Here is a 24,902-nt window from a genome sequence, read left to right on the forward strand (position 1 = left end):
CGTACTTGTGTTGCTTTAGCATTTTTTGAATTTTTAAGATCCAGTCATTTAGCGGTTCACTAAATAACATTGTCAGGGGCTGTGACAGGGTACACATAACCCGCACTAGAACAGGAGGGGTGAAAACCCTGTGGGTGGAGGAAGTCCCGCCCCTTCAACCAGACTGGGCATGCTCCAAGCGCTGGGGCAGCATAAAAGGCAGGAGAGCAGCTGAGTCTGGGCTGACCAGCGAAGGGGAAGGACCTTCAGCCAGAGTTCTGGAGCTGCCACAGCCGGCGACCCTGACAGCAGGAACTGAAGGTCCAGAGACGGCTGCCACATGGCCCCAGTGGAGCCCCAGGGAGACCTGCCACTACATGGGACAAAGGACTGAGATGCTGCCATCGTGCACCACAGTGGTAGTGGAGCCTTCCCAAAGCCCCAACTGCTACGTGGGACGACACCTCAGCAGAACTGGTAGGAAGCGGCCAAGGGAGAGTGCAGGAGCAGCCTCTCCCACCCAGGTACACTCGGTGTGTTTCGTCCGGATTCCCCGCCAAGGGAGCGGTAGGCCGACCTGCTGCTCACAGGACCTGGGTCTCCCTACTGGGGTGCAAACCACAGGCCTACTGACCGTAGCCCTGAGGCCACACTGCCCTGAGCCCAGGGCTACTTACAGACTCTGGCCATTGGGCCATTCTGCCCTGTGAGCAGGGCTGCTCCCGGTTTCAATGTTACCCCGAGACAAAGGAGATATTTATAGACTGGACAGACGGCCGATGACCCAGCGGCCGATTGGGTGGTGTCCTCACCCCAGAATAGTCTCACTCCTGTGATGGGTTGTGCATTCGCTGCCACAGGGGCTTATAGTCCATTTCAGCTTCCACGGTCTGTCCACAAATATACTGACTGAATTTCTCACCGGCAAACGACATTCCTAAAAGCTCCTCTCGATCTGGGTATATCTGGTTTCTGCCTCAGTCGGTGGTTGGGAAGCACATGCCACTGGTTGCCAGCAGTCCTCTGTAAAATCACGGCACCTAAGCCAGACTGTGAAGCATCTGCTGAGGTTGTAACAGGCCTTTCTGTCACATGGAACTGCAAGGCTGGTTCTTGAATCAGTTGTTTTAAACTTTCTCATGATCCCGCCTGTTCTGCACCATTCACTCGTGTCCTCTGGGAGTTTCCTCCAAGCGCTGCTTTGATAGATTAGAGATGACCATTCCAAGGTAATTAACCATTCCCAAAAACCGCTGGACATCTTTCTTCCACTGGGGATGTGGCATCATTTCAATGGCTGAAATTTTCCTCTTAGCAAATTTTACATCTCCCTGGGAGATGACATCCCCAACAAAAGTCAGTGTGTAATCCCTAGAACACATTCCAGTTTGCAGCTCGCGATGCAGGATGTCCCGAAATCTACAGTCATGCTCCTTTTACACTTAGCCCCAAATGCTGATGTTACTGTTGCCAGGGTTCCCTCTGGGGCTATGTCTATACTGCCCCTGTTTTGCGCAAAAAATATGCACAAGAGGCTTTAGCGCAAGGAGGGTTTTCAGTGCTCCTTTTTGCACAAAAGCCTCTTACACAAAAACGGAGCCTCATTAATTATGCAAATGAGGTATGGCGATATTCCACGCTTCACCTCCTTTGCATATGTTTTTGCGCAAGAGGCTATAGTGTAGACCTTGCCTAAGATTTTCCAACCATGAGCGGAGTGAGTTTTAGCTTGTGCACCAGTATTGAGGTTGTGTGCGCTGGTTTGGATGTGCGCCACCGAGGCACCCAATTTATTAACACACACACGTTCCCAGTCGCTGGAGCAGACCTCTCCCCCTACCATGTGGCAGGGCCTGTTCCCAGCCCCAGCCACCAGATCAGGCCCCTCCCCCCCTCCACCATGTGGTCACGGCAGGTCTCCAGAGCAGGTGGGTGGGAGAATGATTTTTTGTGCATGTCCTTAGCGGGAACTATGACTGCTACACCCCGAGTTGAAGTGGTTTGATCATATGCAGGGTTTCCTGTTTGGATCAATGGCTCTCAGCACCCCCTTAGACAAATTGCTCCAGTCCCCCTATACTGACAACTGTGCATTTGCAAATTGAGCCATAATCTCTTCTCTGGGTGGTAGTTAGAAAAGTTCTCTTATTATAGCCTCGGGGAGCTCTCTGGGATCTAAGCATGTGTGTAGCTGGCTCTTACTTTTCTCCACAGTGCCTAGGGAGCTCACCCATTCTGATGACTCCTCAATTTTTTGTACTACTTGCATCGCTTGCCCGCTGGCAACTGAGCCTTGAGTTTATCACAGAGTGCAAACGGCACCTTTCTCCAGGGGCAGACAACCGGAGGGACCAGCTTCTTCAACCACACTGTATGTTCACCTTGCATGCAACCCAGCTCTTGCAACGGGTCATGAGATTCCCCAAAGAGTGACTCCTAACCATGTTTCTTATGATCTTGCAGCATGAGCACCTGTTTTACCAGACGGAGTTTTTCCACATTCAGCCAGGCTTAAAGCTGGTGTCACCTCCCTTGAATGTGGTGTTTTCCTGGCTGCTGATAGCAATACACCTTAGCATCACTGGTATGTTCATTCCAGACTAGCCAGTTACTTTTATTGTTGTTAATTCTCAGTTTGGGTCTTATCTGTATCTCATCTTGTTCAGACAGAATATTAACAGGAGCTGTGATGTCCAGTCTCAGCGGAACAATTGTTCCATTTGTTGCATAGGCAGCATCCTGTTCCTCCCATCAGGCTTGGTACATCCCAGGACATCTATGAAAAACTCCTCCACCACGTTGCCATCAGCTGAATGCACTTGGCTTTTCTTCATTGGCATCTGCCGCGTTGGGCAAAAGGATAATTTTTCCCACATCTGTGACCGTTTTCCAAAGACAACACACAGTTTGGCATCATGCTGCGATCCACAACTTTCACATGACTGGCTGTACCCAGCCTTCCCCTGACAGTGGCTCTCATAGCAAATGGCTCCACTTCTGATGGGACCTAGTTTGGCGATATTCTTTTGTACTTCACACATTCTTTTGTACTGCTCCCCTGGGGAATTCAGCTCTTCAGCTTATGGCTTTCACAGTTTCTGCTGCCCGGCATTTGCATTTCTGGGACGCTTGTTCTAAAGCTAAATCTCCTACACAGAGCAGTCACTGTCTTCACACACTGGCTTTAACGCCACAAATGAATGTTTGTAAAAGGTAAAAGCAGGATGTTAAGTCATTTACTGACTAAATCGGCTGATCATTTCAGAGAGAATTATTTTTACATCCATGAAAAAAAACTGGCGAGCAGCACGTCATGGAATTAAGAAGACTCAGTCAGACCTGTGACTTTAGTGAGTTGGCACTGGCTGTCTGGGCAGACATAGAATCATTTGCTGCAGCAGGAGCAACTTAACCCATGGACTTTGATCACAGTGTTGTGCCTATAACAAACTACCCGGCTGCTCTTAGACATCCATGTGTAGCCCCAAATCATGCAGGTGGGTGTTTGAGCATACAAATGAGTAGTGCTTAGTTTGCTCTGGGAACAACAATTTAATGAAGAGGCTTGGATAAAATGTATAAACTCTAAGGCTGTGTCTAGACTGGCAAGTTTTTCCGCAAAATCGTTTGATTTTGCGGAAAAACTTGCCAGCTGTCTACAGTGGCTGCTTGAATTTCTGGAAAAGCACTGACAATCTCATGTAAAATCCTCAGTGCTTTTCCGGAAATACTATGCTGCTCCCGTTTGGGCAAAAGTCTTTTTCTGAAAGACTTTTGCACAAAAGGGCCAGTGTAGACAGCATAGTACTGTTTTCCGCAAAAAAACCCCGATCGCGAAAATGGTGATCGGGGCTTTTTTGTGGAAAACCGCGTCTAGATTGGCCACGGGCGCTTTTCCGCAAAAAGTGCTTTTGCGGAAAAGCATCCTGCCAATCTAGACGCGATTTTCTGAAAATGCTTTTAATGGAAAACTTTTCTGTTAAAAGCATTTTCGGAAAATCATGCCAGTGTAGACGTAGCCTAAGTGTGGGGTGCAGCCACACTCTCTAGCTGTTCTTAAATTCATGCATTGCTCCCAACAGCCCACTGAGAGTCATCTTGGAAAATAAAAATAGAGTAAAAACCAAACATATTAGCAAAACAACGGAGTTTTGCAGTCTTACAGTCAAAGGGGGAGCCAGGAGGGCCATTTGGCCCAGGCCTCAGCAGACAAAGGGACCTCAGATTTGGACCTTTTTCTACCAAGTCATTTCCATTTATTATACACCTTGCAGTTATAACAGAGACAACAAAAGAAGCTCTATAGACCTGCAAGAAATTGATTTAAATCATCGTGGGACCTCAGGCCTTTGCCAATTTGGCCACATCTGAGTTTTCATCCGAGTGACTGGAACAGCTTCTGTGGTTAGTGATTTTATGTTATGAAATGCTGCTTACGGTCTTTGCATAGTTTAGAGGTTTTGAAAGTCATAATTACTTTTGTTACTGTAAAGTGATTTTGCTTGGTCTGAGGGTGAGTTTAACCTTTAAATTAGATGTTTATTTCTGCACAGGAGATTTTCGTATTCCTGTTTTTTCTTATGTGTCTTCGTATACAGTAACCATATCAGGCTCAGCTGTAAGCTACCTCTTCGTCCAGTTTTAAAAGTGAATCTAAGGCTTTTTTATGGTAATAAATTTTTAATTCTTGTTGTTTAATAAACTTTATATCTAATCTGGCAATCGCCCCATGTTTATATTCATAATAACTCACCAGTTAATAGAGGACTTTAATAACGGGAAATTTCAAGACTCTGAAATAAGGATGTAAGGGCCATAGTAAATAACACCACCCAAACCATTATTATATAATATTCATTGAGAAGTATATACAATTACATTTTATATAACCAATAACTGTTAGCAGATTAATGAATTGTATGTTACCGTGTTTTAAAAGAACCCTTTATAAAAGTGAAGTGAAGATTTGAAAGTGGTGCAAGTAAGAGACGGCAAAAGCAACAGAGTGAATCAGCAGTTAAGAGTTTAAAGCTAATAACATCATTTCTCATAGAAAAGATGCCTAAGCCATTAGATGGTGACCATACTGATAGTGGCACTTCCAGTTCTGATGGTGAAAACTTTGTACCCACAAATGACATTTCAATGCCATTGCCTCAGAATGAGGAGGTCATTAATCAAGACACAGAAATGCCAACAGTAGCAATAGTTACAGAATCTTTGCTCGATTTAGAGCAGTGTTTCTTAAACATTTTAAGACCAAGGAACACCAAACAATTTTTTTTTTTCCTGTGGAACACCAAGGGTTTTTTATTGAGAGGGAGGAAAAAAAAAAAACAAAAAAACAGTTTGCCCTTTTATCAGGAGAGCAGGCATTGCCCTTTTAAGGGTGGCCATTTGGACTCTGTTCAGTCATTGCCCTTTTAAACGTTGTTCTCCACGGCACACCTCCGATTTTCCTCGTGGCACACACTTTAAGAAACACTGCTTTAGAGACTGTGCAGGCAGAAAATTAGGACCTCAGAGATGCTGCACAGCAAGAGCAAAAACTTATGACTAGCACAGACACAGTGTAACAACAGTGGCATCAGAACCTGATAACTGGAAAAACCACCTTGAGTGCATATTGAATGTCATTCTTTTTCTTTCTGAATGGGGATCGGCTTTGTTTGGTTCCAGTCAATGTACCGGTGACTCTACAAACAGAAACTTTCTTGGCATACTTGAGCTTCTTAGCAAGTATGACCCACATTTATCAAGCCATATTAAGTGTGTTTGTGAATCACAAGAGAGTGGAAAATGCACAGAAGTCTATCATCTGTCTACCAGAATGCAAAACGAGTTTATTGAGCTGTGGGACATTTGTGCAAACAGGAGTTCTTGAAGAGATACATGTGAAATACTTTTCAATTAGTATTGATGCAACTCCAGACTGTTCTCATAGAGAACAGATGACGTTGGTTGTACGATATGTTAAAATTGTAGGACGTTCAAAAGTTTCAATTGAAGAACAATTAATTTTGTTCAATAATTTCACAGAAGAAACCAGAAAAGAAATTGCCGCTTGCGTATGAAAAATTCCGGAAGGCTTCAAATTAAATTTTCAAGTTTGCATTGGCCAGCATATCACAATGGAGCCAATATGGCTGGGAAGTACAACAGAGTACAAACATTACTTCTTAAGAAAAATCCAAACTGGATTTTCTCCAGTTGTGGCAACCACTCACTAAATCTTGTTGGCGCTGATTGCGCTGAATCACGCAAGGAAGCAATCACATACTTTGGAACAATCCAGCAATTGTCCAACCTCTTCAGTCTTTGAAAGTTGGAAATTCTGAAGCAGCATCTGCCTGTTTCCCTTCCCGCCATGTTGATAATGAGATGGTCAGCACGAATTGATGGTATTAAGCTAATTGCACAGAATTTGGACTCTGTGAGAGGCTTTAAGTGAGCTTGAATCTCTTACTCTCACAGCACAGGCTCACACTGAGCTTAAGTTTATTCAGAAGTATACATCCAAATCTGAATGCATTTTAATGTCATCCATGTGGATGAAGCTGCTAAAAATGATCCACAAAACTAATCTTGTAATTGAAGCACAATGCTACATTAGACGTTGAGAGGGATAACACTGAATGACTTCTTAAAGATATTCAAAAGATCCATGATCAATGGAACACAATCCTTTCTGAGTCCAAATCAGTAGCACAGACATTTCATCTAAATTTTCCACCAATCACAGCCTGACATCTCAATCTGATGCAGAAAGGCTCTGTTGAGTCAATGTTTTTTTTTTTTGTTATTATTGACGCCATCAAATCTAGTCTTACATGTTGATTAGAGTCACTGCAACAAATGTGTAGCCATTTTGGATTCCTTTGGAAGTTCAGAGAACTAAGTGATGAAATTCTATATTCAGTGGCTGAACAGTTTCAACAAAGGTACAACAATGAAATTTTAAGAGATCTCTGTGACGAGATCGTCTTCCTGAAATGTATACATTCCACCAACTTTACATCAGACTGTAAGCCAAAAGAATTACTTCAAAAAATATTTGATCCTGACCTGTCGACTGTATTTCCTAATATCACAATTGCATTACTTATTTTTGTCAGTCTCTCTACATCAGTGGACTCAGGTAATTGCACATTCAATGTGGTAAAACAAGTAAAGAACTATCATCGTTCTACAATGGGATGAGAGAGTTTGAATAGGCTCGCAATGCTTAATATTAACAGTGATGTTGCTTGTAAAATTGGATTTTTCGTCAATTATAAGCACACAACAAAGTCTGGAAAGCATTCCTAAAATGTGGATGAGAAATTAGATATATCGGTGGGCTGGAGCTGTGCTGGGGCCTCTAAACTCAAAGGGCATCTGTCATTCTCTGAGAGGGCCTGCTTACAGTTGGTTTCTTGTTAAATGAACCAAGCAATGAGAAAGGAAAGGCCAATGCCTTCAATACGGCATTGCTTTTAACAGGGACATTCTGAGTATCTTCATGTCTGTTCCCAACTCTGGGAGAAAAGTCCACTAACCAGTAAGTGCCAAATGAGTCTGCAGTAGGTCACCAGGGTAAAATACTCTTTGAGTAAAATAATATAAAGAGCAGTGCTGTAGCCTTTTAAATTAGAGAACACCTCGCCGAGGGCTCATCGGACAGGTAACGTCAATACCTGTCAGAACCTCTGCCCCAGTGGTTTGTATCTGAATTAGTGTGGGTCCTCAGTTTCTGGATGGGTTTCAGAGTCCTTCAGGCAAGTTGCTAGCCTGAACATGCTTTTGGAAAATGCACGGCCTGGGGGAAGAGATCCCTTGGCTCTCACTCTCTGTGCCAGGCACCGGGAGCCTACAGCTGTCTCTTGCACACCCATCAGTGACCCAGCAACAGTGTCCAATGCAGAGCGTTGCTCTTGGGTGGGGCAGTTTAGGCGAGCAATGGAATGATCCCAGATTTATCATGTCTGGCTTGGCAGCAAGGCAGGATGCATAGCGCCAGCCTTTGGCTCTGCAATTCAGACACGGCAGGGAGGATGGAATCTGCATGAGCCCTTCACTAGGAACTTTCCAGGCAAACAAACCAGGAGCAGGTGGTGTGAGGCATGTGAGTTGGATCCCAGGCTCCCAGCTGCCCTCCGGAAGGCATCCTGGAGGTCTCGCCTCCTCAGCCCAGGAGGTAGCTCCGACAGCACTACCTCCCAGGGTTTATAACCAATGGAGGGATAGTAGCGCACAGCAGAATAGGAAAAGAAACCCACTGTAGCCAGACAGCCACACCCCATCTCATCCATCTTATTTGCCTCTCTGAAGCATACAGGACAGAGAAGGAGCAGTAAAATCAGCATAGTCTATGCTGGCTCATCTGATCCTGAGGAGCTGAAAACCAGATATGTGGAGAGAGAGAGAGCGATTAAGGCAATCAGCATAGCCATCAAGCTTTGATCTGCTTTAATGCAAGATTAGGATATGCGAGTGTGCCCGGCTGGCACCTATGTTGATACGAACACACAGTCCCTGGGAGAGGAATCCCCCACTGAGAAAAGAATGCCCAGTACTTCCAATTTAATCATCTCAATTCTCTCTTACAAGTGTAAATTAAGTTCACAACTCCCTTGTAAGAACTGGTCTCACAGAAGACAGACCAGCCCCATTTGGCATGACAGACAAGAAAGAGAAATACGTGACCCCATGGGTATATAAGATGGGCCCAGCACACACTCACTTTGAGTGTCATTCTACCCTCTACCTGCTGGTCGGGTTAGGTGTTTGACCTCCCGAGGTTCTATGGGGACGCCCACCTCGTATTTTCGTCTTTCCTAGGAATTGAGGGACCGGCCCTGGCCTGACATGCTGGAGTCGAGAGGCACAGAAGGGGGTAAAAATTGTACCTGGATGTGGTCCTCTGTCTTAAGTGTACACATAGAAAGAGTAAGCTGTTACTTGGTACCATTATTTCTATTTTTCTATCTTTATCTTCTTTGTAACCATTTTTAAGATCTATATTTTGCTAGTAGTTAAGAAATAGAGCAATAGCCATTGCAACCATATGATTTATAAGCTTCTTTAATAAACCTGTAACTGTTTAAGTTTTAACCTGACTCCTTCAGTTGCTGTAATAGAACCAAGCACAATTTAAAAGAACTTCAGCCGGTCTTAAGGGACAGATATAGGGAGCCCTGACCGTCGGCTGACACACACATTCCCTCAGTGCATCTGTATGGGGTGACACTCGCCCCTCATTCTCGTCTCCTTCAATCCCTCCATTCCAGATGCTGCAAAGGAGACACATCACAAGGTCCCTGACTCACAGCCCTGTAACCCCCAACGTCCCCGCCGGGTGTATCACAGCCCCAAATGCTGCAGCATCACTGTGGCGAGCTGGGAACCACCAGGGTACCAACCTGAAGTACTTTGCGATAGCCCAGACAGCGGCAGGCAAGCTACCCCTCAGCTCGCTCCAGGATGTGTGTGGTCCCTCTCATTACAGCATCTCACAATACTTAGTGAGCCACACTGCACCCCAGCGGCCTGAGGCACAGAGTGACTAAGTGACTCGCTCAAGGTCACACAAGGCATCTGTAGTGCAGCAGGGCTTGAACCCAGACCTCCACATCCTACACTAGTGTTTTAACCCACGACCGCCCTTCCTCTCACTGGCCTGGAAGCAGGACTGCCTGGGCCACAGGAAGAGGGAGGGTGAGTTAGCAATGAGGAGCGGGGGCAGCTAACCAGACCCTTTGGACTTGGAAGGTTCAGCTGGGGCTTGGTCTGCGTGTCAGACACAGGGACGGGAAGGGATGAGTTTTATGTGGAGTTGTAAAGGCCTGTGGTGAAACAAGAGGCCTTCCACCCAGGACCTGTCCCCACCCCTGCCCTCTGCTTCTCTCACCTGGAAGGTCAATAATGAGCCATCCATCCTCTTCCTCCTCCTCGGAGACAAAGGGTTTGGGTTCCTCCGGGCCCTCGGGTGCGCTGCTGTCACTGAAGAAGAGGCTGGTGAGGCGCTGGAACATGGCTGGGGAATGGTTTCCAAGGTGAGCTTTGATGGGAAGAGAAGCAAAAGCCAAGTGCCCGCCTCAGAGCACAGAGATGGGGGCTGCTGGTGGGTGCCGGGTGGGAGAGTGGTGCTTGGGAATCCCGTCTGGGCGGACGAGTCCTTGCGACAGGCAGGAGCGCCTTCCTTCCTAGCGAACGCTTAGCTGAGCTGAGTTATGTATAGTGCAATCATGAGGTTCTTCACTTGGCTTCAGTGCAAAGGCCTGCAAAGAAAGGAGAAATTCATTCGCAGCCCGTGGAAAGCCAGCGCTTCCTGCATCACGAGCGCTTCAGATGAGCCGCAGGGAGGAGGGAGAGGAAACCCTGATAGGGATCTCAGCCTCAAGTCACTGCAATCACTTTCTTTTTATAGGGGCTGCTCACTGGGGAAGGCACAAGCCCTGTAGGCTGGTTGCTGCTTCTCTTTGATCCCTGACCGCCTTGCTCTTTTGCCACCCAGACCCCTACTGCAGCGGCCAGCCGCGTTCGCACAGCTGGGCCTCGAGCAACCGCTTGTCTCTCACCCCGTTTTGCTTTTATCCATGTTGACGTGTTTTCCTCGAAAGCTAGCGAGCCAGCCTGCCACTGGCTCTGCCCCTGACTTTGCAAAGTGCAGCCTAGCGCTCTGGCAGGACACACCACAGGGTAGGTCAGGAGACCCGAATTCTATGACTTGCCTTGCTGCAGAGCCACTGTGTGACCTTGGGCAAGTCAGCGCCCCTTGCTGTGCCTCAGTTTCCCTCTGTAAAATGGGGAATTGATGCCAATCTCTGAAAAGTGCCAAATATTATTATCTCACGATATCGTGCCAAATACTATGATTATGAAAAGCAAGGGATGAGTTAGGAGGTGGCACTGGACACACAAGAGTTCAGATGGTCACACAGACAGAGTAAGTGCAGAATTGGGCTAGAAAATGCAAAACAACAGACTTTCCCTGGTTGGGTCAGTGCTTCTCCGTCTGTTCAGAAGCAGGAAGCCAAACGGCAATGAAAATGGCCGGGCCACCCTCTCTCTTTCCCCCAGGGCATGAGACCACGCAAGCATGAAGGGCTGGTTTATAGCTATTGGGGTGGGTTAGTTAGTCCCCCCTTGAGTCAGGTGCATCCCTCTGTCTTCCCACTGGGGGCTCCACTGTGGGCAAGAGCTGGAGGCTTTGGAGTCTGACTTACACTGGTGGAAATGAGACCCCGGGCCACAGTCGGCGTAAATCAGGAGCCTGTTGATTTCAATGAAATTACTCTGGATTTCCACAGCCAAATCGGGGGTGGCTGATGAAAAGCTGCTTTGAAAGTGGCCTAAGGGCACGATCCTCTGGAGAAGCCGATTAGAATCGGGGGTGGGGACCTTTTTGGGGCCGGGGGCTGCTGACTCACAGAAAAATCAATGCGGGGCTACACAGAAGCAGAAGCAAGAAAAAACAAACCCTGTAGCAGGCCCCTCCTGCTTGGTCCCGGAGGCTGAGGCAGGCAGTCTGGGGGCCAGGGGGTACCCCTGGGGCCGTGCCAACAGCCCAACGCTGGGGCTGGTGGCTCAGCTGGGGGGAGGTTTTAGCAGGTACCAGGACCAGCTGGAACCGCACCTCCCACCTGACTCTTGGGTGCCCTATGACTGGGGGCAGCTGGGGCCCAGTTCTTGGGCGCCCAGACCTGAGGTGGCTGGGATGTGCCACCCGCCTGGCTCTCAGGAGCCCCGGAACTGAGGGTGGTTGGAGCCAAGTCACCTAACCAGCTCTTGGGTACCCCAGGGCAGCATTGCCTAGCTACCCTGGGTTTTGGGGCCAGTGGCCACAATGGGGCAGGGGAAACTGGTTCCAGAGGGCATGGATGTGTGAGGCCTCAGGCAGAAGAGGCAGGACTGAGGGGCTATCTATAGCATGCCCCCCCAAGCCAGGCATTCACCCTCCCCGCTCCCTGGGGGGGGGGGGGAGAGAACAACTGGTCAAAGCGCATGGGCCTGGGAGCAGGGCGGAGGGACGAGGCGGTAGAGTCCCAAGGGCGGAACTAGAACAGGCTGCACTTGGGATGACAAGTCTGAGGAGAGGAAACTGGGCCTGGAAGTGAGAGGGGAATGAGAGTGGGACAAGGTGCCTGGGGTGGGGGGGACAAGACAGGGACAGGTAGGCAGGGATACGACAGAAAGCATCAAGCCTGGGGTAGAGGAGGAACAGGCAGAAATCATAGAATCCTAGGACTGGAAGGGACCTCGAGAGTCATCTCATGGCAGGACCCAGTACTGCCTAGACCATCCCTGACAGACATTTATCTAACCTACTCGTAAATATCTCCGGAGATGGGGAATCCACAACCTCCCTGGGCAACTTATTCCAGTGTTTCACCACCCTGACAGTTAGGAACTTTTTCCTAATGTCCAACCTAAACCTCCCTTGCTGCAGTTTAAGCCGATTGCTGCTTGTTCTGTCCTCAGAGGCCAAGATGAACAAGTTTTCTCCCTCCTCCTTGTGACACCCTTTTAGATACCTGAAAACGGCTATCATGACCCCCCTAAGTCTTCTCTTTTCTAAACTAATGTTCTGTGCCCACCAGAGCACCCCCTCCAGAGCCTGAGCTGGAACCCAAAACATGGGCATATTTCTGTGAAACCCTCTGGCCTGGCAAAACATCCTTTCCCCGCCCTCCCACACCCACTCTAGTGCTACGTCATAGAAAGGATAACAACTTACTACTGCTGAGCGCTGTACAGTGGATCTAAAGGTTCCAAAGCCTGTGACCCACCTGCATGTCAATGAGAGGCCACAATGGGGATGTTTTGTTTTTCTCATTTTCTTTTTTAAAAGCTTGCACGTAACATCCCTGCACACAAAATGCTCACCCCACTATTACTAAGGCTGCAACATCAAGTACTCAGAAGCTAGTGCCAAGGCCTGACAGGTCCTTTATAAAGCAACGGATCTCATCTCCACCTGTGAGCTGGCCAGCCCTCATCCCCCAGGTGGGGAGAATTAACCAAGTAATGTCACCTGTGAGCTGGCCAGCCCCAAGCAGGCCTTTGTTAGATAAGGAAGAGGCCTGGGCTAGCAGGTGGCTACAGGTAGCACAAATGTTTCTCCAGGTAGGGCTGAGGAGTGGCTGCTGGGGGGCAGGAGAAGCTGTGCTTAGCTAGAGCCTGGATGAGGACTCTTCATTCTGAGCTTGTTTTGTGTTTATAAGGCTGCTGCTTGTGCTGGGCCAGGGAGGACCCCACAAGGAAAACAGCTTTTGTTTTGATGCCTTTGACCTGTGCGGCGTATTTGAGGAGTCTGAGCAAAGGGAAACTGAGTCGGGGTGACCTCAGCAAATGCACAGGCAACCTATCTCTGGGATGGCCTGTCTTCTGCAATCATGGCTATGCAGCTTTAATCGTGCTCCCATAAGGTTGCTAGTGCGTGCAGTTACAGTTGTGTATAGAAGGGCAGTAAGAAAACAACCCTGCAAAAAGCACACGGGTTCATTTGCTACAATGATGTCCTGCGACAAGTGCTGAGATCCAGGCTCCCCTCAAATCAATGCCCTCTGCAGCAGAGCCGAGACTCAGCCATGCTATAAACAGCTGAGAAAAATCTGTCTCTCCCAAGCTCTCCTCTGGCAGTGCAAAGGGGCCAGTTATTGTCCCAGTTGGCTGGGCAAGAGCTCCCATAAGCAGGGAGCTGCCTGCCGTAAGCAGCCCCATTACGCCTCTGTCCCAAGCCCTCTCTTTGATGTCTGTACCTTAAGACCAGCCCTGGCCTGTGCCCCATTGTACGAGGCCCTTGTTTAAATGAGCAAGACGAAGGGGGACGGGTGAGATGCACAAGCAGCAAGATCTGAGTGAGAATTCCACAGGCCCTGTCCTGGTGGGTTTGGTCTCTTGCATGGGATGGTTTTAGGAGTGACTAGCTAAGCTGCGAGACGCGAGAGAACAGCGTGGGAATGGGCTTGGCCGGGCTCATGATGCCCTGGGGTGCCCGGCAGCTCAGAGGCTGCAATGAGTTTAGCAGCTGGGGCTGCTCTCATTGGTATCTGGGGCCACGTGAATCCTCCCAACAGCCCAGAGTGCAGACTTTAGGCCCCCGTTCCCTCTCCTCACCAGGGCAGAGTTTTAGGAAATGGGTGGGGGGAGGGGGAAGGGGGAGAGCCGTGAGTACTGGGCCCTGACTTGCATTTCTTCCCATTCCCCTGCCATTAAGGGAGTGAGGGGAAAGTACTTGAGTTCTGTGAATTACTCCTCTGCCTTCTCCCTTCCCCAGCCAGGAGTAAGAGGCCTGCATAGAACCCAAGTACTTTCCCTTCGCTCCCCTATCATCCAGGGAGCGGGAAGGAAAGCAAGCCACATCCTGGTACCCATGGCTGCTCCCTCCCGCCCCCCACTGCTCTCCCGAAATGGCACCCTTGCCCTCCTCCCCATGGCAGCTCCCTGGGGCTCCTTAGAACAGCCTCTGACAGCTCCATTGCATCAAAGGGGACAGCAGGCAAAAGAAACCATCTATCCGAAAGCTCAAACCCGGAGCTGCGCTCTTCAGCCGAGTCCTTGAGTTGCTTTGTCTCTTGCTAGATTTGTGCGGCAGCCTTGTCGAGTGATTGCAGCACAGGGCTCGGAGCCAGGCAACCGCTGCTCCGCCCAAGGCCAGAGGCAGGAACGGGACATTTCACCATGTCTCGTTACCAGACCGATGTTACTGATGGGAAAATGAATTCTCTAACCCGGAAGGAGGGGGAGGGGCCCTGAACTTCATTATTCTCAGTAAAGATCTGGGAGATGAGCAGAATGGAGGGGTGATGAATGAATGGAAAAGACTCCCCAGAGAGGTGAAAACCAGGGACTCAAACAACATCAAGGGCTGGATTTGGGGAAACTGGAGTTGCAGCTACAAGCCCCAGTTCTGCAGGCCGTGCCCTGCCTGGCATGCATATACCTGTGGCCGTGAGGGCTCCTGTTTGAGAGGGTGCCTGTCACAGGCTGAGCAGACCCACAAAGGGAGTGGGGCCACCAGTGTCTGGGTTTCCCTGACTCTCCCATAGGAGTGGGGCCACCAGTGTCTGGGTTTCCCTGACTCTCCCATAGGAGTGGGGCCACCAGTGTCTGGGTTTCCCTGACTCTCCCATAGGAGTGGGGCCACGTGGCTGGGTTTGATCAGGCTGGATGCAGTTCTGGCTCTCAGAAATGCTGCCTGGTCTCCCTCATCAGAAAGGGGAAGAGGCCTGAGAGCAGAACATGTGGGGGCTTAGCCATGAGGAGTCTGAGGAAGGCCTAGAGAAGCGTGGTGGGAAGAGGCCCCACCTGAGTAGCCTCCTAATCATTTTCATTACCCCCTGCTGGACTCTCTCCAATTTGCCCACATCCTTCCAGCAGTGGGGACCCCAGAACTGAACCCAAAACTCTTCCCTAGTGCCAAACAGAGGGGAATAATCACACATGGGCTGGGCCTAAGGGTGTGGGGGAGTGGTGCCACACCAGCCTCTGGCTTGAAGTGGTTTCCATTATATCCAGGGTTTCCAGTTTGGTTCAATAGCTCTCAGCACCCCCACTCCACAAATTGTTCCAGCTCCCCTGAAAAATCATGTCCCTTGATCCGCTGGCAATGCACCTACTAATGCAGCCCAATATGCCATTCGCCTTCTTGGCTATAAGGGCACATTGACTCCTACCCAGCTTCTCATCCACTGTAACCCCCAGGTCCTTTTCTGCAGAACTGCTACTTAGCCAGTCGGTCCCCAGCCTGTAACTATGCTTGGGATTCTTCCATCCCGAGTGCAGGACTCTGCACTTGTCTTTATAGAACCTCATCAGATTTCTTTTGGCCCAATCCTCTAATTTGTCCAGGTCACTCTGGACCCTATCTCTGCCCTCCAGCATCTCTACGTCTCCCACCAGCTTAGTGTCATCCACAAACTTCCTGGGTGTGCAATCCATCCTCAGTCAGGTCATTAATAAATAATGGTGAACAAAACCAGTCCCAGAACCGGCCGCTGGAGCACTCTGCTTGATACCAACCGCCAACCAGACATCGAGCCGTGGACCTGTTGAGCCCGACAGTCAGGCCAGCGTACAGTCCTATAGTAAGTCCTATAGTCCTCCACCCTACAATCTGTTCATCCGAGATGCCCTGTTAAGTTCACTTTCCATCCTCTTATGTCCAGAGGAGATGGAACCACACTCTGCGTCCTTTTATCTGCTGCAAAGGCTGCTGTGCCCTAGTAGTACCAATCGTCAGTGCAGATGTAATCATTCGCGGGGAGCTGGTTGCAATATAGATCCTCTGCTTATGACTGGTTCTGTTTTGGAGTATAGATTGGCCCTGACCCCTGCCATAGGCTCTGGGCTGTATTCCTTGGGAAGGTTAAGGTCTGGCACCCTTGTTTGTGGGCCTTTTGTCTATAAACTCATTGTGGTTGTAAAGCCACCTGACATTTCTTGCAGGAGGAAGGTTTGACTGTTGATGTTCAGTCTTTTGCAAATCTAAGACTTTAAGCCTCGCCCTAGTTAATGATGTTGTAGATGCCTTACAGCACACCCATAACCAAGAGGAACAGAACAGTCTATAGAGACGCACTGGTGTGAACCACCTGAACGTCTGACCATGAAACGCTTGATCCCCGATGCAGCAGGAAAGCTGGACATTTTTTTTAAATGGTTGAATGCAAAAAACATTCCAAGACGCTTTCCATTCACTGGTATGAATGCCCCTCAGGTCTGGCCTCAAGATAAGGGCACTGCTTAAGCACAGGCTACCTAGCCAGCACAACGGAGCACTTCAATGACTTGCCACTTGTTCTGAAAGGCCAGAGAATGTGACGTCACTGGCAGCATCAAAGCTAATCAATCTGATGTGCAAACACCTGGATGGCAACGGCTATGCAAGTGACATGGAGAGGACACGAGAGACTGGGGACTGCTTGAAATTAGAAAAAAGTGATGTATGACGTCGAACAGAATTTGCCAAACCGTGGGGTTGTAGAGCTCGGGAAGAGAGGCTCACATTGTTCTTGTAACAATAGTCTCTGTTCTCCCTTCAAGAAGGGGGCCACCTGCTCTCATCCTCAGAGCTGCTGGTAGCTCCAACCATCACATGCCTTATTCGACATGCTTGGTCTGCTGTGGTTCTTGATCTCAGTACCCATGCACTCAAGCTGTCTCTGCTAGAGTTCCTGGAGCAGCCTTCTCTGCACAGCTCAAACCACAAGAGCATCTCACTTAAATGTAGAGTTCCTCCATGCTTTGAGAAGGAGGCTCGATGGAAGATTCCTCACACGGAGCTCTATCCTGCACCAAAGTTTACGAGACTGCTCCTCTGAACTCGTGCTGCAGGAGCAGCCCCTGTATTCACATTTACAGGTTTACTCTTCAGAGAGAGCCCTTCAGAATAGTGCATCCCCCATCCCATAGAATGGGACTGGGGGGCCCAGAGACAAAGTGCTTACTCAGGGACTTAGTGCTAGAGAACCCAGCTCTCCTTCCAGCCAATGGGAGAACCACGATCTCTCTGGCAACTGTTCAGAAACCTATTAATACTTAACCCAGGTGTCCCCCAATTGATAGCCTTTTCCTGGCTGTCCCACCACTGGCGGCTCATCCCACAGCCTCTTGCTGCCTTCAGTAGGGTTGCAAGACTCAGCCCTAAGAGAAACACCTCGTCATTTACAAGGAGCATTTCCTCCCTCTTGGCCCCTCCAGTCCAGTATCCACGGGGGCTTTTGTAGATGATCATGTTGGGTCATGATGAATGCCCAGAGAGCGCAGCACTGTGATGGAAGCAATGATCATGCCCACGCATACCGGCTCATGGCGGCAGTAGGGGAACTGGGCAGGGGCTGCATGGAGAGCAGGGAACGTGTCGGTCCATGAATCAGGAGAGCTGGTTTCTGGGCAACTCTTGGCAAGTCACGTAGTGCTGAGGTTTTGGGGGGGCTGCTGAGCTGGTGGGTGCCCCCCCTTCAGACACACTTTGGGTCTGATTCGTGGGTGCTCTGCAAACACGCTTCAGGCGGTCACAGGGTAAGCACTCAGGACTCACATGCCCCAAATCGGTGGCCACTTCTGAAAATATTGGCTCCCACTCCACGTATCCCCATCCTTGGCTATGTAGCCTTTCAGTCTCTTAGCCAGTCCCCTCTCCTTGCTCTGTTTCTCCCCCCTCCTCCCCAGGGGGGGACTCCCTAGCTCCTCTGCCTGTGCCGCGGCTCTGGCAGCCAGCAAAGCCAAGGAGGCCTGAGGCTGAGAGGAGCAAGGAGACAGCTTGGAAGCATCTTGCCCACCAGGCCCAGGGAAGTCTGTCTGCCATTCAGCATGCTCTTCCTGGGCCAGCTCCTGCACACAGAGCTGGGCCGAAGCACAAGCACCAGAGAGCCAGGAAGTTTGGCAATAACAGACTCTCAGCTTTCCCGTGCAAGGAGAAAATGGCTAGTCCTCACGGACCCACAGACAAGCCTGAAAACACGCCCTGGGCGTAAATGACACAGTTCTGCCTGCGCAGGAGGCGTGTCCTACCTGAGGCGTCTCCATGGCATTAATTGCAGAGGTTCCCACAAGGCCCCAGCAGAAAATGTGAATGTTGTTGGCTTTTTTCCAGGGATCCTGGGCTGCCCTCACTCCATCCTGGCTCTGCTAGGCTGGTATCAGCACACACAGGCCTCTGGGTGACTGAGGCGTAAATTCGCCCTCTTTCAGGACAGACCCGAGCGCCTGTTGGTGAGGGCTGTGTCCATGGGTGGCACCCACCTGGTGACATAATGTTGTCTACTCCAGGACTTGGGCCAGTAGAGATGCTTCTTTTGCGGGGGTGGATTTTACACGCCCCGAGTGTCTTAGCTGTACCCCCAAAAGCCTCCAGTCTAGCCAGAGCCTTAGGGCAGCTTGTTTCATCAGCATCCCCCTCCCAGATGGCACTAGCCTGGCAAGCAAACGGCTTTCCCTCAATGTGGCCCTACCATGAAGGGCAAGTGTTTGGACAGGAATTCTATTCGGAGCAAACACGACTTCGGTCCCAGCGCTGAGGCAAGGGGGTGCAGTCCAGGCCAAGTCTGTGGCAGCAGCCACTTTTTTAGCCTGCTCTTCAGGGTAGGGCCATGTTGTCATCTGTCTGTGCAGTGGGTAAGGCCCTGATCCCAGCAGCCCCTGGGCCCTACTGCAGTGACCATGAATTATTCCTTTGAGCCTAGCTATTTCCTGGTGGGAGTGAGGAGAGAATTCTGGCGCCAGGTAGGGCAGGACTCAAAGCCAGGCTGCAGAGCGCTCAGGAGAACACTGATCTACTGAATCTGAGGTCAGGAAGGACTTTCCCATTCCCCATCACAAGCATAGTGGCCTTCTCCTTCCTGTGGGGTGGGGACTTGGGATTGTTGGCTGGATCGACTTTCTCTGACCGCAGGAAGGGCTTTAGACATTAGCCGATCTGAGCCAGGGGCCATTTCAAATAGCACTAAGCTAAATGGCTTTGAGCACAGATCCACCATTGCCACGATACTGGGGCTCTCTGGGAGTTTATACTGGCTTCTGTGAGCTTATTTCATAAGCCTATAAACTCCCCTGACTTTTCGGCAAGGCCAGTCATCTTTTTTTTAAAGTTACATGTAGTTAAATGAGCTCTCTACAATACTAACTTTAAGTGGCTTGTGTGTGCAGTGATCACTTCTGCTGGATGGAACCAGAACAGCTCAGCTGTGTGTCAGGGGCCCTGCACTAACAGCTGATGGAGAGTTGCCGGGGGCCTGTACTTTTGGAGCAGGAGGATCTGAGGTCACAGCAACAGCAGTGCTAGCAGATCTGAGTGACCATTGTCATGGTTTTGTTACAGTATTTGGATGCAGGTGGGTCTCCTTTACAGCCTGGCAGGTACCATCAGCAATTCCTCTGAATGCTATCAACCTTTTACAGCAATTTGCCAAGAGCAGTTGTTGATGGACTGTTACCATGGGAATGTGTGCCTTCTCCTGGCAACGTGGCACTGACACTATATCCCTTTGCACTGCATCTGTTGTGAGCAAGTTGTATAGACAGTTTAGGGCTAAGACAGCCCATTCTGTGGCCTGACATGATGCTTGGGTGCTAGCGTTGATAGGCTCTATCCCTAGAGGCCTTGTCACATGATCTTTCGTTCCTGAGGACTCCAGGACAAGCCTGGAGGTTTGGCAATTCTCACAAGGGAGGTGGGTGTGTGAGAATTCAATCACTCCGATTAAACTGAACTGTGAATCTTAAGATTTGAAGACTTTTCTCCTTCTAATTAACAAAACAGAGGAGGAGAAAAATGCATTGAAAGGCTTGGCTAAGGATTGTGGGCTAGATCTTCAGTCGGTACAAGGAGGATGAGGACCTACCTGGTTGTATGCGGCCCATCAATGTCACCGGTTAAGTGTTTTGTTGACTACACAACAGAATATAACGGTTGGTTGCTTCGATTGTGTCTTCTGCTCATGTTCCTGGCTACTTCTCTTGAGCTGCCCTCATTGTTAAACAACATTGTGTTGGTACAAGTCCAAATGGATCCCTGCTGTGGTTCCATTTCGGGTTGCCAGGTGTCCAGTTTTCGCTTGAACAGTCTGGTATTTGTGGCTTCTGTCTGGTAAAAAACCCAGAATATACCGGACATGCAAAATATCTGGTATTTTCTGTTTTTCTTGGACAGAAGGCTGGTGGGGACATTCTTTCCCTGGCATGTCTAGTGGGGGAAGAGGGCACAAGGAGAGGGGGGATTTAAAGGCACAATCCCTCTTTTTTGGGGGGTTTTTTTGCTCACCCAATTTTTTCCCCGCCATGTTCGGTATTTTGTGTGACAGTATCTGGCAACCCTAGTTCCATTACTGTCAGAGGGCCTACACCAGGGTTGAAATGTATTGACAGGGGACAACAGAGCCAAGCCCAGGGCTGTGTCCTTAAACTGAACATCTTGTGTAAGTGGCCTAAGTTACAAGGTCGCCGGCAGTATTTTAGGCCTACACGTGGACATCCCTTGGCAGCTGTCCCACCCTGAATTCCAGCCAGACGTTTTCTTTTCTCTTTAACTGATGTTTGGGACAGGACAACATACAAGCTCGTTGTGCTCATTCTGCAAACTAGCTGGCCCTACGGGAGGAAGAGGGGTGGGGAGTCAGGTTGTGCCTGTGAAGGGGAGGAGTCTGGTCCCTTAGTATTTCACTTACAAGGCCTCTCAGCACAGCACGGGAGCACACGCACTGGCTTCAGCAGAGCTTAAACATGAGCTGATGTCTCTCTAGCTAGGGATGAACTTTCTAATTAAACAAAGCTGAGCACCTGTGTGCCTGCCCTCCATCCTCACTCGCTCTGCCCCACCCTCTAGCACTTGTTGGGCTAGGGGCTTGGGCGCAGGAGGGGGTGCTGGCTCTGGGCTGGGGATGCAGGCTCTGGGTGGGGCCAGAAATGAGAAGTCCAACCTGGAGCTGGGATTGGGGTGCAGGGAGGTAAGAGCTCCAGCTGGGGGTGGAGTGGGGATGGGGGGTTTGAGGTGCAGGAGGAGACTCTGGGCTGAGGCAGGAGATAGGGGTACAGTAAGGGGTTTGAGTGCAGGGTCTTGGTGGTGCTTAATGCAGCTCCCAAGAAGCAGCTGCCAGGTTGCTGTGGCCTCATTTGTCATGCACTGTCCTCACTCCCACAGGCTCCGCCCCCCGCAGCTCCCTTTGGTCATGGTTCCTGTGTGATGCTGAATTCCATCTAGCTGATGATCTTAGGTGAAAACCTTTAAACTGGGCTCCTTATCTCTTCCGCACAGAGAGGTAAGAGCTGGAAAGACCTTTCCTAACGGATAGGGTTGTCTGGGAGTCCTTGGCCAAAATGTTTTTTCTACTCCTATTGCAAAATCAGGCAGAACTAATTCAAGCGCAGTCATTCACGGCTTATAGTGAAGAAAGCACAAGGCTCATGCTTGGTTCAGGACGCTTGCAGGTACATTTGTCACGTGTGATTCTAGCACTCTTGCCGATACAGCGCATTGACTGCTGCTCTTCATCTCAGAGGCAGCTGCATTTCAGAGCATTTTAGGATGAAAACTGCTGTCCCTATCTCTGCTGTAAGTACAGACATCTCTACAAAGGTTGGCACGGCCTTTGATCTCACCACACACCATGACCCTGCACTCAATGGCAAAACTCCACGGCTAGCAGAATCAAGCCATTTCCCCATCCCTTACAATCAGCCACTCTTGTCCAACATGATTGCACTTGGATTACAGCACAGCCAGTAATTCACAGAAAACGTTTCCTTCCTACAGGGTCAACTCAGCATTTGCCAAGATCATGGGCAGCACCTAGTAGCTGTCTTCATGGCTAGACAGTAACCTGACAATGGCACCCTCTCATCTGCAATACATCCCGCAAAGGTGCAGATGCACTGCGTCTGACTGCTGGAAATGTTTGGCCAGCCCACTGTCTGTATTGCTACAGTCCAATGGCAGGGAAATAAAAGGGCCAGTGCTAAAGTAGTTGGTAAGTGATTGACAAGCAAAGCAACTCTCTGTGGAATTTAGCAAAGCTTTCTGGAGTGAAGCTAAAGAGGTTTTAGTGTCACTTACAGAACAAGCTAGGAAATCAATTAAAAACATGAATGAGGGGAGTCTACTCTGTCTCCATAATGAGATGTCAGCTTTGGACTATCCAGGTGTTTAACCCAGTTATGGAGACACGGCCGGGTATGGATTACACTCAGTTGCAGCTTTTGTAAATAGGTCCCTGGAGTCAGTTCTGCTGCTGAAGATCAGTCAGGCCCAACTTAGGCTAGTGAAAGGGCCACGTGAGTGGCCTCCATCTCAGCGGGCCGCAAGACGGTCCTAACCCAGGAGATCTCCTGAAACTCCTGTTCTTCCCTCTTAGCAGAGCCCCACAGCTACTTGGTGTGCGCCGTAGGGCACCCAGGGAAAGCTCCAACCCCTGCCCTGATTTGCAGGCTCCCTGGGTGCTCGGGAGCACTCCATCACTTGGCTAGCTGAGCATGGTCTGGCCTCAGCACTGCCTGTGAATCAAGTCTCGGAGCAAAGTGCTCCTAGGTAGGAAGGAGGGACTGGAGGACAGAAATCTACGCCCCTGCCCAGCTGCAACAGAAGCAAGACCTGGAAGGCCAGCTGAGATCATCTGTGGATGGCCCCGGGGAGGGGCCATCGTCTCTCAGCCGGACAGCGAGGGGACGACGCTGGGCTGGGTGAATGGACAAAAGCTTCGTTTTGTTTGGGCTGGAGAGGGAGGGAAAGGAAAACAAACACAAAGGTGGCTGGTGCCTCCAAGTTCTGGGGGATACAAGGTGCCATCTGTGAGACTGAAAGCCCAAGCCTGACACGAGTAACGCGCAGGAGGCAGAAGAGAGGCCAAGCTCGCCCATGCACAGGAGTTTGGGCCGGGATGCTAGAAGGGAGACACTGTTCCAGGGGCACAACTAGCTTTTGGGGGGGGGGGGGCACACAAGATAGGACTTGGGCCCCTCTCTCCTCTTGGGCATCACTGCTTAGCTAATTAGATTGCCCATCAATTACATACATTTGCCTAGTTTTAATTGTGCCTAGTATTTCACAGGGATGAAAGTAACTTAAGTTTCTTCCAGGTACTGTTGTATTGCACCCCCAGCAGGGGCACTCAGGGCAGAGGGTTGGGGGGGATGCGATATGAGAGTACCTGTTAGAAATTTAAGTATGGGGTGGAGTGTGGGGGGCTCATAGCAGGGAGATGGGAGGCTCAGGGGAAAGGGGCTATGGAAGATGCAGGAATCAGGGCAGGGGAGGGGCTGCTGCTGCACATACCAGCTTGCTTCTGCTCTTCCTCTGCCAGTCAGGGAGCGAGGGGAAGTGCGCGGCTTGTGGGAAGCTGCCCCTCTGCCCCTCCCCTAGTCAGCTGGGAGTGAGAGGAAGGCTCACAGGCTGCGCATTTCCCCTCGCTCCCTGATAGGCAGGGGAAGAAGAGCAGCAGAGTTCTGGCTGCAGACAGCTACAACCCTTCTCCCAGGGAGCCCAGGTGGGAACAACAGCAGCTGAGGGCTTCAGCAGAGGAAGGTGGACCAACTGCACTGGCCGTGACATTAGAGGACCAGTCAGAATTCCTGCCCCAAAGGCTTCCTCTTCCCTGGCACAGCATCGCCCCGTGGCCAGACCCACTGTGGAAAGGAGGCTGGCTTTGAATGGCACCCCATTAAGGATCAACTTGCTTCCTAAGGGTTATGTTTGTCAACACTCTTCTGAAAAGCACCAACTGCCCCATCATTTGTAGGCATTTGTAGGCACATCATTTAACGGAAACAGGTTAAAATAAAGAGTCACACCCTTGAAACAAACGTTTCCCCATAGCTCTACATACATAATTAGCTTTGCATTGTGAATCACTGTCACTGCAAATAGACCTAGGAGCTAAGAATAGGAGAAAGGAAGGGCAGCAGAGACCTATGATGCACAGGAATCCTGCTGAAGCTAGGAGTATGAGTCAGTTTCTTTGTAGCTAACAGGGGCAGTAGATCAAGAAGCACAGGCTGTAATAACACAGTTCAGAAAATGGCACCCAGAAACTTGCCATAAGTACTACACAGCGGGACAGGGTCTGGTGACAAACACTACCTGCTTCCCAACCGCGCTCAGAATAGCCCGTACAGTTGTTGCTATCGCACATTGGAGGTACAAATCAAATGCATTCCTATGAGGCTCCTGGGAAAAGCTATTTTCAGATAATTCTCCAAGAAAGAGACACAAATACTTCCCCACCCTTTGGAATCTATAATCACCCTATTCTTGGAGACAAAATGCTGTGCAACGGAAGATTCCCCAGCCCTCCCAGATGTTAACTAGACCAGGATTCTTAAGCAGACATTTTTGGAAATATATTAACCCCGTAGCTTTGCAAGAGCACATCCGTGTTCTATGTGCTAACGTAATCACTCACACCCATTGTCAGCAGCAGCACTGGAACATTGGCTCTTTGGCACTACAG

General features: G+C 49.8%; 1 protein-coding gene across 5 annotated transcripts in view; it reads right to left on the reverse strand.

Annotated features, from left to right (window-relative positions):
* Positions 1-24,902, reverse strand: part of TP53INP2 (tumor protein p53 inducible nuclear protein 2) — a 59,785-nt gene that overhangs the window by 28,879 nt on the left and 6,004 nt on the right. For 4 of the 5 annotated variants that reach the window (XR_012896570.1, XM_075901417.1, XM_014575290.3 and 1 more), the window contains exon 2: positions 9,869-10,238. Coding sequence is in view for 4 of the 5 variants with exons in the window: in XM_075901417.1 (XP_075757532.1) it covers positions 9,869-9,992 (124 nt within the window). In the remaining variant the exon portion in view is untranslated. Of the gene's footprint in view, positions 1-9,868; positions 10,239-12,749; positions 12,775-24,902 lie in introns of those variants that run through there. The other variant, XM_075901418.1, reaches the window with a different exon arrangement.

This window comes from Pelodiscus sinensis, chromosome 18 (genome assembly GCF_049634645.1).
Source record: "Pelodiscus sinensis isolate JC-2024 chromosome 18, ASM4963464v1, whole genome shotgun sequence".
Lineage (NCBI taxonomy): Eukaryota > Metazoa > Chordata > Testudines > Trionychidae > Pelodiscus > Pelodiscus sinensis.